This window comes from Ptychodera flava, chromosome 5, assembly GCF_041260155.1.
Source record: "Ptychodera flava strain L36383 chromosome 5, AS_Pfla_20210202, whole genome shotgun sequence".
In the NCBI taxonomy this organism is placed as follows: Eukaryota; Metazoa; Hemichordata; class Enteropneusta; family Ptychoderidae; genus Ptychodera; species Ptychodera flava.
In genome coordinates this window covers 4694408-4711312 of record NC_091932.1, presented here as the reverse complement: position 1 = coordinate 4711312, position 16905 = coordinate 4694408, and the positions used below count along the sequence as shown (strand labels likewise).

At 35.7% G+C, this 16905-nt stretch overlaps 1 protein-coding gene across 1 annotated transcript in view; it reads left to right on the top strand.

Annotated features, from left to right (window-relative positions):
- Window positions 1-16905, top strand: part of LOC139132802 (intraflagellar transport protein 172 homolog) — a 31023-nt gene that overhangs the window by 6991 nt on the left and 7127 nt on the right. The window contains exons 10-31 of the mRNA XM_070699062.1: window positions 53-251; window positions 491-556; window positions 957-1058; window positions 1907-2043; window positions 2492-2684; window positions 3234-3326; window positions 4326-4403; window positions 6371-6619; window positions 7198-7276; window positions 7750-7870; window positions 8147-8291; window positions 8632-8721; window positions 9009-9106; window positions 10602-10737; window positions 11424-11540; window positions 11894-12036; window positions 12875-13033; window positions 13384-13564; window positions 14173-14282; window positions 14701-14836; window positions 15402-15500; window positions 16210-16383. Of these exons, the coding sequence (XP_070555163.1) occupies window positions 53-251; window positions 491-556; window positions 957-1058; window positions 1907-2043; window positions 2492-2684; window positions 3234-3326; window positions 4326-4403; window positions 6371-6619; window positions 7198-7276; window positions 7750-7870; window positions 8147-8291; window positions 8632-8721; window positions 9009-9106; window positions 10602-10737; window positions 11424-11540; window positions 11894-12036; window positions 12875-13033; window positions 13384-13564; window positions 14173-14282; window positions 14701-14836; window positions 15402-15500; window positions 16210-16383 (2905 nt within the window). The remainder of the gene's footprint in view (window positions 1-52; window positions 252-490; window positions 557-956; window positions 1059-1906; window positions 2044-2491; window positions 2685-3233; window positions 3327-4325; window positions 4404-6370; window positions 6620-7197; window positions 7277-7749; window positions 7871-8146; window positions 8292-8631; window positions 8722-9008; window positions 9107-10601; window positions 10738-11423; window positions 11541-11893; window positions 12037-12874; window positions 13034-13383; window positions 13565-14172; window positions 14283-14700; window positions 14837-15401; window positions 15501-16209; window positions 16384-16905) is intronic.

Below are 16905 nucleotides of genomic sequence, written 5' to 3'. Positions count from 1 at the left end.
ACATCAAGTGAAATCATTGATACTTAGATGATAATATTCTATTGCTGTACAGTGTACGTTTGAATGAACGCAAGCAGCTTGGAGTGGATGATAACAAAAAGATGGCATACTTAGTGGATTTGAAGACAATATCTATCATGGATCTTGTAATGGGATTCAATTTAGCCACTGTCACTCATGACTCCAAAATAGACTGGCTGGAATTGAATGAAACTGGAAGAAAACTGCTGTTCAGAGACAAACGTCTTAGGGTAAGCATTTGAGACTTTGCTAGTAGAAATAGTGAAATTTGAATAATAATGAATAATGATTAATTATAATAAAGTTGAGCTATAAAAGGTGCTAGTGGAAAGAAAACCTTTTATTTTTCACTGAGAATATTGTGATACCTTCAAGCTAGGAAGTATTTAAATGAACTTGTACATTGCACTGCTTTATGAATTAACAGTTCTTCCTAATGTTAATTTCAATAATTTTCCATTTCTTACAGCTTCAACTTTATGACATAGAGACACAGACCAAAACCACAATACTCAACTATAGTACCTATGTCCAGGTAAGACTACACTCCAACATGTCGACAAAGACGTGTAAGCAGGCAAGAAGCCTCCGGTATGCCAGTCTCTTGATGTGGATATCAAAGTCTATTATTTGCCATTGCCAGTATAGAAACACAGACATCATCTACCATAGTGTGAAAGGCCAATCTGATCTGATGACATACTGATATGAATGTATATTACTTTTTGAATCAGTTCTTATACAGTCAAGAAACATGTCGTGTCACTTGAAACAAGTGTTGATAGTCGTTGAAAAAAGTTACAAAAGAAACATGTAACAGAGATAATACTCTTAAAAATTTTTTATATAGAGTCGCAAGATCATTTAGTACAGTGACAATACTAGTATCTGTTTATTGGTTAACACATTGCTCTCTTTACAATTGCTCTGCACAGTGGGTCCCTCAGAGTGATGTCGTTGTTGGTCAGAACCGTGGAAATCTCTGTGTTTGGTACAATATTGATTCACCAGAGAGAGTCACCATGTTTCCAATCAAGGTAAGTTGAATAGCATGGATATATTTACATGTACTTTTTTACAGTTGAGAACTACATGTATGAATTATCCTCTCTGAAAGTAGACAGTATGTGTTTGTATCGTCTATAAAGTTACAAATCAATTGATCAAAATGTTTCCAATATTCAACATATAATGTTTTAATTTTCTACATATTAATTTCCTAAATGAATGTATTCTTTAATGCAAAGTGTAGTAATGAACATTACCGTAGCATTCACATCGACTGATAATCAACTGAGTCATAGTCAAAGGAGAATACTCATCTTGCAGCATATTTTACAAATCCTTGTAGTATTTTATCCAACATCAGATAAAGATCCTGATAGATTGACATGGATCACTGTAGTTACAGTGAAACTTTGACTCTTTGTCACCTAGGGTTTCTTGCTTTTCATAACCCCTAAAGAAAGGTGTTAACCCTTTGAGCGCCAAAGTCTTTTTTTTGTCCCCTTTATAAAATAAACCCCGGTCATTTTTTCTCAAATTTTCCCAAAATTTTGAGAAAAAACGGTAGCAAATGAAATGTGATGTCCATTTGGTCCAAAATTATCAAAAATGTACAGAAAAGTTCATAGAATTAGTAAAATTTTGCACTAAAAATTTTGGCGGGAGAAAAGGACAGTGCTCAAAGGGTTAATTGTATCATTTATCCATGCTATCTCAAAATGGAATAGCCACTTCATTTACATATTCCTTCGCTGAAATTTGGTCAATATCTTAATGTTACTCAATCATGTGACATTCTTTTGACCAATGATAGATGACTGAATACCCATAACAGTCAATATAATGAGATGGTCGGTGATGTATGGAATATTTTTCACAGGGTGATATTGTTGACTTGGATCGAACTGACGGCAAAACAGACGTCATAGTCAATGAAGGTGTAACCAGTATCTCCTACACCTTAGATGAAGGCCTGATAGAATTTGGTACAGCAACTGATGACGGAGACTACTCCAGGTATAACACTGCCCCCCTCTCTCTCTCTCTCTCTCCTCTCTCTCTCTCTCTCTCTGCATGTTTGTAAAATTTATTTGATTTTATTTAAGTCAACATTTCAATTGTAATCTAACAAATGCCATATTCTGATTGTAGAATGCATGGATAATTCACCAGACTTCAACACATTCAAATTGAATCAAACTGCTATCTCTACTCTTAATAACACAGCATTTTAGAACCTCATGACATGATAAGCTTGTTACTTTATTACTTCAAGACACTTGAATTGTGTCATATACATGTAGATCATTATTTTCAAGGAAGAGGTTAGGCCATGCTAACATATATATGAAGTATTAATTCCTGCAATATCACATATTACTGGAAGCCAAAATGTTGTCCTTTCTTACCAGCTCCGTGATGTTTCTGAACCAAGTTATAAGTTTTTCACTTGCTGTGATTTCAGAGCGGTAGCTTTCCTAGAGACCTTGGAGATGTCTAGTGAAACAGAAGCCATGTGGAAAACACTGAGTAAGCTGTCTTTAGAAGCCAAGCAATTACACATAGCAGAGAGATGCTATGCAGCATTGGGTGATGTCAGTAAGGCAAGATATCTGAGAAATGTCAACAAGATTGCTGAAGAAGCCAAGAAAGATACTGTAAGTCTGTTTTTATTTTTCATGAACAAATTATTGATATTTGCTGATCAGCTAATGTAGCAGAAACCACTTGATTATTGAAATGACAAAGTACTAGATTATTGGTATTCAGCATATACAAATAAGCATAATTTCTTAACTTCATACACTGTACGGAGCATTATCACTTGTTGCAGAAAGGTCTTGTGTTCTGTGACCAGTTTTTCCAATTGATTAGAACACACAGGTCATAGAATAGATTTATCTCTGAACAGATTTCTGACTGTCTACGTTACCAAGGTTCATATATAGTGGTATAGTTTATGTCTACTGCTAAGTGACTGCTTCATTGACATGTTCTAGTTCTCACTGGGCCGTAAACTTAAAAAGGCAATAAAATGATTGAAGGCATGAAAATCAGTCCTGAGAGTTTGTTAATAACAAACTCTCAGGACTGATTTTCATAAGTGGTTAAACCAATGATGGTTACAATTTTACACAAGCTCACCTGTGAGCAAGTACAAGCATTGTTTTTTGAATACTCATGTCTGTGTTTTTTTTTCATACCAGGGTGGTGATGGTACCAATTATTATGTGGTCAGAGCCAAGTTGTCAACTTTGGACAAACAATTCAAAGAAGCTGAAGCCATTTATCTTGAACAGGTAGGGATTGATACTTCTCAGTGGATTCATTAAGGCAGTGTTAATGATTAAATTGATAAGTAGGCAGTGTTAATGCTTAAATTGATAAGTGTATAGGCAGTGTTAATGATTAAATTGATAAGTAGGCAGTGTTAATGATTAAATTGATAAATAGGCAGTGTTAATGATTAAATTGATAAGTAGGCAGTGTTAATGATTAAATTGATAAGTAGGCAGTGTTGATGATTAAATTGATAAGTAGGCAGTGTTAATGATTAAATTGATAAGTAGGCAGTGTTAATGATTAAATTGATAAGTAGGCAGTGTTAATGATTAAATTGATAAGTAGGCAGTGTTAATGATTAAATTGATAAGTAGGCAGTGTTAATGATTAAATTGATAAGTAGGCAGTGTTAATGATTAAATTGATAAGTAGGCAGTGTTAATCCTTAAATTGATAAGTAGGCAGTGTTAATGATTAAATTGATAAGTAGGCAGTGTTAATCCTTAAATTGATAAGTAGGCAGTGTTAATGATTAAATTGATAAGTAGGCAGTGTTAATCCTTAAATTGATAAGTAGGCAGTGTTAATGCTTAAATTGATAAGTAGGCAGTGTTAATGATTAAATGGATTATTAGGCAGTGTTAATGATTAAATTGATAAGTAGGCAGTGTTAATGCTTAAATTGATAAGTGTATAACAGAGTGTGAATGATGGTGATGCACTGAAGAAATTATGTCAGCAATTCAAAATGCGATTTCATGTTCAATTCATAAAGTAGATACCTGAATCTTATCCACTTTCTTTCAATCAAAGTTCAATGAAAATATGGTGAAAATGATCCACAATAAGAAAATAAAAAATTATTGTTGTCAAAATATTAAATTTTATCATTTTCCATCTCTTTTGAGTCCAGTTTTTGATTAGCCACTCATGAAATAAACCACATGCAAAAGAGAAACAATCTTTAGCAAAAGTATGGAAACTGTGTGAGATGTATCATGTTTTGTTGACAACAGAACAATATTGATGAAGCCATGGAGATGTATCAGCTGTTACATAAATGGGATGAATCCATTGCAGTGGCTGAAGCCAAGGTAAGATTTGTACATGGAACAGTCCATGCCATGCAGTCCCAGTAAGAATGTCAGTATCCATTGACAATACAAAACTTTGACAACTCTGTGGGATTCTCCAGTGATTCCAAAGATGTATCTGTAGGAAAGTCTTTGTCAGCCATTATTATGTAAATAGAGGTACAGCATTGTAACATGTTAAAATAAAGTTACATGTTTTTATTTGGCATTTGGTGTCAATAAGTGTGTTAAACATTGTCTTGGCCATACTGTCAAGTATTTCAAAATACAATGTACATGTCTAGTTAACACAATCATTGACTACAATGTACATTGTGAAGTTTGACAAATGAATTATAGTCTGAGCTAAAATTCAGTTGTCAGCAACAATGTATGACAAGTTGAAAACTTGGCACTTCATCATGATTTTGGCAGCAGAATAAAACACTCTCTATAATAAATACAAAAAATACAAGTACATGGAAAGTATTAGCTAATGCATGTTTATAAAGTTTTAGTTGTTAAAATGATAAATATTTATTGTGATGTTTGATCATAGACTCTCGAGAAAAACGGGACAGGCAACTCCGATAGAGAACAAAGGGTCTATGGGATTAGCAGCTTCCGATCTATCTTGGAATAATTAAGAGGTGTTAATGGGTCGGGGAAGGAATGAAGCTGGGCCCGATCGATTGCACAACGTCAACGGGTATACGGTAATGTTTTCGGATGACAAGTTATTTCGGATTACCCGCAAGTCCATTTTTAGAAATAAAAGTGTTACAACTATTTTGAGAAGAATTCGTCAAAATGGTTTTAAAGTACTTTTTACATATTGGTAGCGAGATTCGATGCAACTAGAAGTCTGCAGAGAGTCAGTATGTTGCTGTAAAGTGACAAAGTTTCGAATAGAAATCCGAAACACATACCGCTGCAGTTCCAGACTTAACAGCAGTTGACATCACAGAGTTGTTTACATTCCGCAATCGTCCGTGTATCTCCGAATTTTCCCTCGTTTTTGCAGTTTTTTAACCGTCGGAATATTTTCTGTGCGAGGAGTGCTCCATGATTCGGTAAAGTATGTATGTTATCTACTGAAATGTTGTTGTTTGAAAACTGTGAACGGCCAAATTTACGAGGACAGCGTTCAGCTTTGTGTAAATGCATGTCTACCTTACCACTTCTGACTCCACCAACCGATGGATATTCCCGATTTATCGCGAAGTTTCTCCTGACAGCGAAAGTCAGTGTTACAAATGTATTTTCTAGTACTTTGCAGATGTAAATATGTGTAGCTTATCCGAACTTTGGTGATTCTTTAGGCTAAACAGTACCAAAATGTTAGAGGTCGTTTTTGAGCTCCGATGGAGTAGTCATTTTTTGTGTTCCCTGATTTTCGTCAAATGTTGCGTGACAGATGAAATAAAGGTCAGATTTTCGTTCGCAGGACTGGGGAAGTGTAAACCTGTCTAACTTGTAAATGTTTGTTGTTATCGGAGATTTTTATGGTAGGAATGTAAACTTATATTGTCGATATCTAGCAGAGTTTTCTGTAGCGTCTATGGCTAAATGTACACTGTTTTTATCGTCTGGTTTTTTCCCGTTGGCCTCGGCTTGAATCCAAAATGTGATCTTCATCGTTACCAGAACATTCACCATGACTAGTATCAAAAAACCCTCAAAATTCTCTGTGTCATTACTCGGAACGTGCCATGCAAGAGCAAAGTGTACATATTCAGAACATCAGTTTGATCGTTAATGAGATTCAGTGTTAAGTACGAAGTATTGTTGTCGGGGACCGCTTGGCAAATAAACTTTAATGTATTCAAAGATAGATCGCACAAAGAAACCTCAGCAGTTGCCTGTCCCGTTTTTCTCGAGAGTCTATGGTGATGTTTGATTCATGGAATTGATGTCAATTTTATACAAGTCAGATATCTTTACTTGCATTCTTATTCAAATCAACCATGGGCTCTCTCTCATCCCAGGGTCATCCTGAACTTGAAAACTTACGTCGTAACTACTACCAATGGTTGATGGATAGTGGTCAGGAAGAGAAAGCCGGTGAGATGAAGGAGAATGAGGGAGACTATCATGCAGCTATCAATCTCTATATGAAAGCTGGAATGCCATCTAGAGCAGCTAGACTGGCGACAAGCAGAGATGAACTGATGAACAACCAAGATATTATTCAACGTATTGCAGCAGCTTTGATTAAAGGAGAATTTTATGAAAGGGTATGATTATCTTTATCTTTCATTCAGTCACAATTGTATTCTGCTGATACTTTCTGTGTGGTACATGTATGATGACATAAATGTAAATGCTGGTAGAAGTAATCCGTCCCACCACAATTATGTCATATTGTTCTTCTGAAGTGTCCATTATTTGGACACCAAACTGAACTCAGATGCTTTTTTGAAAGAACAATATTCATAACACCGACTTAGTCCTTCCCAATAGTCCTTCCCATAATCTACATGTACCTGTAAATTTTCAAGTTCACCTTTGTACCAATTTCAGCATGTCACCTTTCTTTGGCATTGGACTCTGCTAATTTACAAACTGCTCAGTTGATTAAAGTATAACTGTCGATGAATCGGGTCATTTCTCAAACGGTTGCCTAGTTTACTACCAAAGATTTTGGTATTCTTCTTTATAAACTTACCCACCACTTTTAGAACCTGTTGCTTAAACTAGCCTACAATCCTGAGTTTGCCCAGTCTTTGATCTGAGAATAAAGAATATCACAGTCCAACTTTGTGTTTTCTATTGGAGAACGCACTCTGATAAAAATTGTGTTTCACTTTCGTAGGCTGGTGATTTGTTTGAGAAGATTGGTAACAACCAGCGTGCATTGGAATGTTACAGAAGAGGAAAAGCTTACAGAAGAGGCAAGTAATCTTCATGTTATGTTTATTGTTATTTTGTCATTTCACTTTCACCAGTGTTTTATGAATAAATGACTACCAAAACATCTTAAAACATGTGACAGGAATGGATTTAGCAGAACCTTTATTTCTGACTAAAGCTGTTCACCCACACTCCCCTTATGCAGAATTCAACTTTGCAATATTTAATGATAGAAATGGGGCAGACTATGGCAGCAAAGAGTCAAAATATGAAAAGGTTAATGTTTAAGGTCAATTATATCACTCTTTAAAGAGAGGAGCAATTGCAATGGTAATGTTAGACATTTAACAAATATCTACATCATGCCAAGTTTCACTTTGCTTACTGGAAAGACAACAAATTTCTCAGCAGTCAACCTGATATATACGTGATACAATACATCACTATACACAGTTTAAATGCATATTCTTGTTTGTAAGTAAAATTATGTCATCATTTGGTGTAACACACACAGCTGTGGAATTGGCCCGCAATGTCTACCCTCAAGATGTTGTGAAGTTGGAAGAAGAATGGGGAGATTATCTGATGTCACAGAAACAAATGGATGCAGCTATCAACCATTTCATTGAAGCTGGGTTAGTTTTCTATGTGCTTAATTTGTGTTTTATTCATTGTAGTCTTAAACAAGATACAGGAAAAAGTGATTGTATTTAATATATGTCAACAATAATTATCAAAGTAGTATTTCATACGCATACACAAAAGGAATAAATATACAGATAACCTACATACAAACACACACACATACACAGATACATGTATATACATACATGAATGCACGTAGTATTCATTTTAATTACAATAACAGTAAAAGAAAAACAGTCACCGTATTTAACTGTTTTTGTCACCAGATGTTCCATCAAAGCCATAGAAGCAGCCATCCAATCACGTCAATGGAACAAAGCTGTACAGATTGTAGAGTTACAAGATCCATCAGTTGCATCTAGATACTATCACAAGATTGCTAAACACTATGCTAGTATTGCCAACTATGAGGTAATCAACTCTTAAGTCTTTATTGCAGATGCCTTGTTTAGCAAGACACTAGTGAGACAATTCTACTTATATGTACATTTTAGATATATATCCATCTGCTAGGTTTAAACAAAACAGCAGCTGTGTCCAATAGCAATATCCAGCATTTGCATAGTAAAGGTACTCACAATTGAGAGGCTTTCAGCTCTGTCACAAGTGCACTTTTCTGTTCATAAACCTTATCTTTCTGAAATTGTTAGAATGAATACCGGTATATTTCACCGTGAAATTTTACAATAATTAAAATTAAAATAACAATCTTGAATTCAAGTAAATTTATATGCATTGTATGTTTTTACAGACTGCAGAGAAATACTATGTGAGAGCTGACATGCCTAGGGAAGCCATTGATATGTATACTGCAAATGGTAGATGGGAAGCTGCTCACAGGGTAAGTATAGAACCACCTAGCTATGTCAGAATTGCTACAGCTGGAGATGTATTCCAAGATTTGACTATCCAATGTTAAGTGCAAACGTATTACATATTAATTTGTGGTGACATTTAGCAGCATTAACCGTAATGTCTTGTTTGGTAACTTTCTTCATGATCAAGGTTCATATTCATTTTGTGAAAAGTAGCAAAGTCAACCAATTAACATCAGTGTACCACAGTTGCAAATAACTATGAACCAATCATGTAAGTTGTTCTTTGACATCCATTCTGTTGTCACATCAGCTTGCAGTGACATGTATGAAACAAGAAGACGTGGCTGTTCTGTACATTACCCAGGCACAACAGATGGAAGCTCAGGGTAAATTCAGAGAGGCAGAAAGGTAGGTATCATAGTCAACCCATCAACACTGAGAAAGGCTCATCATCATTGGTTAATCAAATTAAATATGAGCAAGTGATTGGCTAATAACTCTTTGTGAAACTAATTAAAAGCAAGGCTTCTGTAACAATTTTGAGTGACTCTATACATTGTACTTTTAAACAACCAACATACTTGCTCATTACTGAAATTTTCATGCAGTTTGGTTGTATGATTTACTTTATTATCATATACCCATGCCCATATTGCTACATCCTAGTGACGTTCAACGTAAAATATCAGCCGTGATATTTCACGGTAAACATCGAGATATGCACGATGAACGTCATCAGTTTAGGGTTTTTCCGAACTACCGTACATTAGCAGTTTGTTGGTAAACAACGTAAACAACAAAATGGCTGCCGCTCCCCGCCTGCGAAGCGATGTCGCCGACGTAAAAACTGGAAGGGCTTCGAGGAACACGGGTATTTCTGGTTGCAAAATACGGAAATATCACGTTGAGTCTTGAAATGTTTTCCCATGGTATTTTTTTGGTCAAGTTCTAGCAAACATTCTGCCGTTCACACGGCGCCGGCACTGTGCACGGTCTCCACCGAACAGGTAGTGAGCGCGTGGCGTGACAGCGATGTCGCGCGCGCGACGACTGTTGACATGGCAACTCTAAAGGTAAACTAACAAAATGGCGTCCCCTCTCCGCGTGAGCTCCGTGCCGTACGACGATCGAAATCAGGATAGATTTAAAGCTGAGCAATTTTTGATCGGTTACAGTTGTAATAGCATATTGCACCTTAAAATGTTCCTTCTGTATGACGATTTTTGTATCCCGGTGTCTTTCTTCTTGGGTTTCATTGAGATATGGACGACTTGCAGCGATGTCGCGCGTGATGTTGACATCTTCGTCGTATACTTTATGAATGAAGCCTGTTCACATAAACATTCTGATATTTATGCGCAAGGCGTAATAAAGTAAAGCCTCAAATTAAAGGTTTTTCGTTCTATTAGTAAAAATTCCCTAAAATTATGGGCAAGGGTATATGATAAATCGGTTATTACCCAATATCGCCTGTTCCTTGTGTCGTATCAGCATGAGTGTCATTTGTGCTGCGTCAGACACGAGACGAAGTCGAGTGTCTGACGCAGCACAAATGACACTCATGCTGATACGACACAGGAACAGGCGATATTGGGTAATAACCTCTAATTACGTATTTGCCTGAAAATCTACTTAAAGTAATATTGTGACCACAAATGCAGATTCACTATGAAGTAATTTGGAAGACACAAATTGCATGTACATGAATATGCTTTTAACCATGACACTTAATTTGTGAAACTATTTGTAATACCAGCACTCTATCAGCAACTGTTTATGCAAAACTTAGAAAATGGCAGAAAATTTTCAATAAATATAGTACCGTATATCTTTCACTTTTAACAACGATCAGTTGATAAAAGGTAGTCATACTTTACCCGTCATACCTAATGCTTTGTCACAGATTATACATCACAGTGGAAGAACCAGATTTAGCCATTACAATGTACAAGAAGCAACGTCAATATGATCACATGGTTCGTCTTGTCAAGCAGTACCATCCAGACTTGTTACAAGATACTCATCTACACTTAGCAAAGGTTGGTCTACGTTTAGCTATCTTTCCAGTCATTCATACAACTTCTGCCCCTTCATGATCTGTTCATTTGTTTAACCCTACTGTTTTATAGGACATGGTTGGATAACTTAGAAAGAGAAAAGTTGAAAACCTACCTTGTAATTTTAAGAAGCTGTAGCTTTCTACATCTGTTTCATATCCTGTCATACTGAATAACTAGTTGTAAACTGCGTTGTTCTGTTGGTTTTCAAGTGAATTGTTTAGCCTTCCACACTTTGTATTTTGCATTAATGTTCATTACTGTATTCCAGTCCAGTTGACCAATCAGCTAAGAGTTGCATCAGACCTTGTAAGTGTTTTCTCCCACATGTGTTGGTGTCTGCAAGTTGTCATTATGGTTTATCAGTTACAATGAATCTGTAGTATAGTTGACAAGTAATGAAGTGTTGAATTATACAATGTACATGTACATGTATCTGTGTCTTTCTTGATTGTCATAGAAACGAAAGTTGCATCAGTTGTCTTCATTTTCAGAATCCAAGTACCATCATGTCATTTAGTATTTGTGAAATACATCGTAATAATATCAGCGATACTGTAACATCACATAACAAAAATGTTACATTTACAAAGACGCAAAAAACAAAAGATTATTTGATTATTTCCACGATGTGTCATCACTGACCTTTATTACATTGACAATTTCAGGAGCTTGAAGCTGAGAATACTTTACGTCCAGCAGAACACCATTACACTGAGGCAGGTGACTGGAAGGCAGCTGTTAACATGTACAGAGCTCATGATATGTGGGACGAGTCTTACAGAGTAAGTCAACATATGATACAATGGTTAGATGATCTCAAAGTGCTACCTGTATGTTATCACTCATGACACTGTACATCAGTCTTTAAGTCACTCTGCTAATATCAAGGAAAAGGCATACACTGTTCAGCCAGAAGTAAAGTTGTGAACAGCTGATAAACTCAATGTATTTTGATATCATGGAATGAACTTCAACCCCCAAATCACAGTAATCAAGTCTTTATGCAGCAGTTGACGAAACTGCTTTCTACTGTGTTTCTCTATCTGACTCACTACCAATAGCAACATTGTACAGAGTGTCTTACTGTATACTCTCTACTGTAGGTTTTATTGATCATTGACTTTACACATCATAGATTGCCAAAGCACATGGCGGTGTGACAGCTGCCAAGCAGGTAGCATATCTATGGGCCAAGAGTCTTGGAGGAGACTCCGCAGTCAAGCTACTCAACAGATTTGGATTGCTTGAAGCAGCCATTGATTATGCTGCTGAAAACTGGTAAGTTATTTGTTTCACACACATAGGCAATAGCAATTGTCCATGTCACTCAGACAACAATGAAATATATGTGCTGACAATAATCTTTAATGTATTTCTCTGAAGAAAATAAATGGAGTAATATTGTATGTCTGATGAATGAATTGAATAAATGTATTATGCATGAGAAATGAATGTTGATGTGGAAGAGACTTCAGATAATAATATACAAATAGATGAGTAGTCATCGTAGTGGAACTTTTCCTAAGCTAAGGAGAAAGTGTATGGTCAGGTTTCTTGCTATTGATTTCAGCAATCTTTGAATTATGTTACTTTAAGTATCCAGATGTCAATAAGAACAACCAATCTGTTGCTTCAAAATGACCACGTTACATCTTCTCGATGCTGTATTTGCTAAATTATTGAGTTAGATAATCCAGTCACACTGTCACAACATACCCAGAACGTGTATGCATACCGTGTGTTGGTAGCAACTGCGCTGCCAAAGAGCGCGCAAGCTCAAACTGGGGAAGTAAAATGGGCAATGAGATCGCTCGTTTTGCCCCAAGTTTTGATGTTTTTGTTACCAAAACTAATACCGATTCAAATGACTGAACTAAAAGTTGCACAAAACATGAAATTCCACTTCAATAGCAGTTGAAGACATTGTGCAAATAGTGCTCAAATACAGTGAGCCTTAGCAGGAACACTGCTGGTCAGAACACTCAGCCCTACAGACAGACAAGATAAACACTGTGTCCACAAAATGACAAGTATGCTGACTTATCAAGGGTACAGTTCCAGTAAGATGATTATTTTGAAATGATATCCTTACCTCTGATTTCATTGATTTTTGCAGTGCATTTGAGTTTGCCTTTGACTTGGCAAGAAGTGGAATGAAGAATAAAATGAACGACATTTACTTGAAACATGCCATGTACTTGGAAGATGAAGGAAAGTTTAAAGAAGCGGAGGCAGAATTTATCAAAGCTGGAAAACCCAAAGAAGCTGTTCTTATGTAAGTTGACGTTGGTTTGCAGATTGTATACGCAGTAGCCCTTGTAATAGCTATCAAATTAGGGCTAATCTATGCACAAAACCTGGAACTTCCATGGACTTTTATACCTTCTATAGTGACTTTATTATGAATCGTCTTTGTTACATGAAAACTTTTTGCCATTTCCAGTCATAAAAAAGTTATCCTCCAGTGTTATCAAAAAATTACAGTTTGTATTAATATGAGAATGGTTACCAAGAGACAATACTCAATGACAATGTAATTTACTACAGTTTAACTTAACCATGTGATGTCTTGACTTGGGTATGTTTATAATAGCTTGGCTATAACCTCATTGTATCTTGATTTAGGTACGTACACAATCAAGATTGGGACTCGGCTCAACATGTTGCTGAGGAACATGATCCAGACAGTGTGGCTGATGTCTTGGTTGGACAGGCTAGGTTTGCATTTGAACAAAAAGAATTCCAGAAAGCTGAAGCCTTCCTGCTCCGAGCTCAAAGACCGGAATTGGCTGTCAAGTACTATAAGGTGAGTCCATGGATACAGTTTGTGTACATCAAGCCTTTTAATGAGAAACATTTCATTGTTGACATTTGTAACAATACTGTATATCAGATTAAAGAGAGATCATAGTTAACTAATTTCAAGATATAATTTTTGAAATGAAATAGAACCATTTTCAGACAAATAATTGCACATGGTAAGTCTTAGTGAAAGAATGCTTAAATAAAAGCATCAGCACTTGCCAAATCTTTCTTTGATTAATCATGAAAGTAGCTATTTTGACCTTTTTTCACACACACACACACACACACCCACCCCCCGCCATTTCAATGTGTTAAGGTCTAACTTCAAAGAAGAAAACAATAGGGTTGTCCCAAACCATTGTAGTCAAAGGGTTTTAAGGTTTAAGCAACCATATTTGCACTCAAGTTTATTGTTTTCTATGCCAAGTTGGACATTTACTCTGAGTAGTAGTCATTAAAAGGTATAGATAGAAACTTTAAGTGCATGACTCAAAGAAAATGTTACCTTGCTTTGAATATGTTATGACTCAAAGAAAATGTTACCTTGCTTTGAATATGTTATGATGATTCAAAATACAGACACTTAATGTAAATTTGTTAATATTTCAGAATGCTGAGATGTGGCAAGATGCTCTCAGAGTTTGTAAAGAATACATTCCACATAAATTACAACAATTACAAGATGAGTATGACAGAGAAGTATTGTCAAGAGGAACCAGGTAAGAGACATTACATCTTCTTATTGTCTGTATACAGTGTTCCTGTAAAGGTGTTCTGTGTTGGAACCTGCTACAAATTACAAAATACTGGGGAAAATTACTGATGTAGAATCAAGTTTTGCCTTTTCTGTAACTTTGTTTCAATTTTGTTAGAATTTCTAATAATACATATTTGCAGACCGATTAAGATGATGACTTGTATATTTAGGGAAATTGAAAACTTGATAGACAAAATGATCATATCATGACTTATGACTGAATAAGGCAAAGATGAAGGTCAATTGCCAAAACTTAGTTATATGTTTGATCTGACAAACACAGACATTCATTTAATATATGGCTGTATCTTGAAACTGCTTTGATTCAGAGAACATTATGACAACAATAAATAATTTGACTTGTGTTTGAATAAATTCAGAGGAGCTGATGCATTGGTCAATCAAGCCAAGGAATGGGAAGCATCCGGTGAATATGCCAGAGCTATTGAATGTTATCTGAAAGTAACAACAAAACAAACACAGGATGCTGGACTTCTGGAACAATGCTGGAGAAAGGTACGGTTGTCTGATATCCACAGTTAGTCCTTGCATTAAGAGTTTCTGTAAAGCAAAACTAATTTTCTCACTCGTTTGAGATGTGTAAGGATTGTCTATGACATCAGATACACAGTTGTCAGTTTATCAGTTTAGAGTTGAGAATGTCAATGAAATCTGTTACAATTTCCGTTGCTAATTATGATGTAGTGATGTTGATTGATCTTTACATTGATGTTACTCTAGTCATTTGAATAAATGCACTACAACTCTTATTACAATCATAGTAGATCAAAGTTATCTGGTTCAAATAAAATGAAATTTTGATCGATGTTTCTTTGGTATGAGACATGCAAAGGTGGAGAAGCTTATATCACATGAAGAAAATGTTGATACACATATCTAACACAAACTGGCCAGAAGGAAAGATAATACAAAATGTTATGAATATTATAATGGCCAGTGTTGTTATTGGATTAGACATTTCAAAGACATGGCCATATTAGAGTTTATTTTATCACAAAGAAAGAAGAAATGCAGGTGTATATTGTAATGATGTATCTTTTGTGTATTTTCACTATTTCAGGCAACAGAATTAGCCACTAAATTCATGGGAGTTGACAAAGCAATGGAAATCACAAGTATCGTGTGTCCAAGACTCATTGAAATCCAAAGATACAATGCTGTAAGTGAAATACCGTCATGATTCCATAGGTTTCAATTAGTACTGTTAGTATTAGTCTTATCAAATCAATATTGAAGATACAATGTTACTGAGCATCACAAGGGGAAAAACCATGAAAACATAGAAGCAAATGATTGATAAAAGAACAAGGTTTTCAGAGTCAATCATCTATAAGTCCACATGCAACCCATTTACATCTTGCAATTTGTAAGCATTAGGTAAAATGTATCAAAAGAAGTTTACTTTTAAGGTCACTGTTTGATGCCACCAACTACCACAAATAGCTTCACTGTTGGTGAAAATAGTCAAATATAGTGAAAACAGTGTGCCAAGTTCAGAGTGAGAGAACAGAACACATTGGACATGCATCCCTGTTTTTCAGTAAAAACTCCCTTACTGCTTCAAGAGCTAAATTGTCTGACATTTTGATCAAAAGTAAGCAATGTTACTTCATTTACACCGAAGTGAAAACTTGCTATCACACTGACTCAGAGGACAATCAATCAAATGATGGCCTGAGAGTAGAATAAGTGTTTGTAAGCACACATACACAACCATCAATGTAAAGGTGTTAACCCAGAAATGACATGCAATATAATACTTTGATGTTTGAGTTTCAACTCAGTGATAGCAATCGATTGTGAAATTTTGAGTTTGAAAGGTATAAATTTTTCAAATTGTTTGACAATTGTACATGTGAATGTTGCAGGCTGGTGATTTGTATCTGAGTGCTGACATGATCAAAGAAGCCATTGATACGTACATGGAGGGCGAAGAATGGGACAAAGCCAAGAGAATTGCCAAGGAAATTGAACCAAGATATGAACGATATGTTGATGAAAAATACAAGGAATTCCTGAAGAACCAAGGAAAGGCAGAATCTGTGAGTATCCATTCTGAAATTCCACTTGGATGGCGACGTAATTCACACTAAACCTTTCTGCAGAAACATTGCCGTGTGACTGTTTGATTCAAGCTGATATATTGCACTTGAATTTAACAGAATAAAGTGATTGATTCCAAATGTTGCATTAACTCTGCTTTTCCAGAAAAGCCATCGGAAAATGTACATGTTCAGTTTAGTAAATTAAAGGGATACAGTCGTCGGAACTGCACTCAAAGGTTGTATGGGACCCATACGACCAATGTAAACACTGTATCCAAGGTACGATGGTGATTAGTGAAAGTTAAAACATGTCTGTCATAATCTACATTGTAATTTAAATGTTGCAGCTATGATTATGAGGTGCATCTAGATATCGTGCATGAAATACGGTACATTGTTTGTAAACAAGAAACTCGCATTGGCAAAGTTCCGACGACTGCTTCCCTTTATTATAAAATAGTCAATTGATATTTCTCTGTATGGCTTTAATCTATAAAACCTGTTTTTTCTTATCTATAC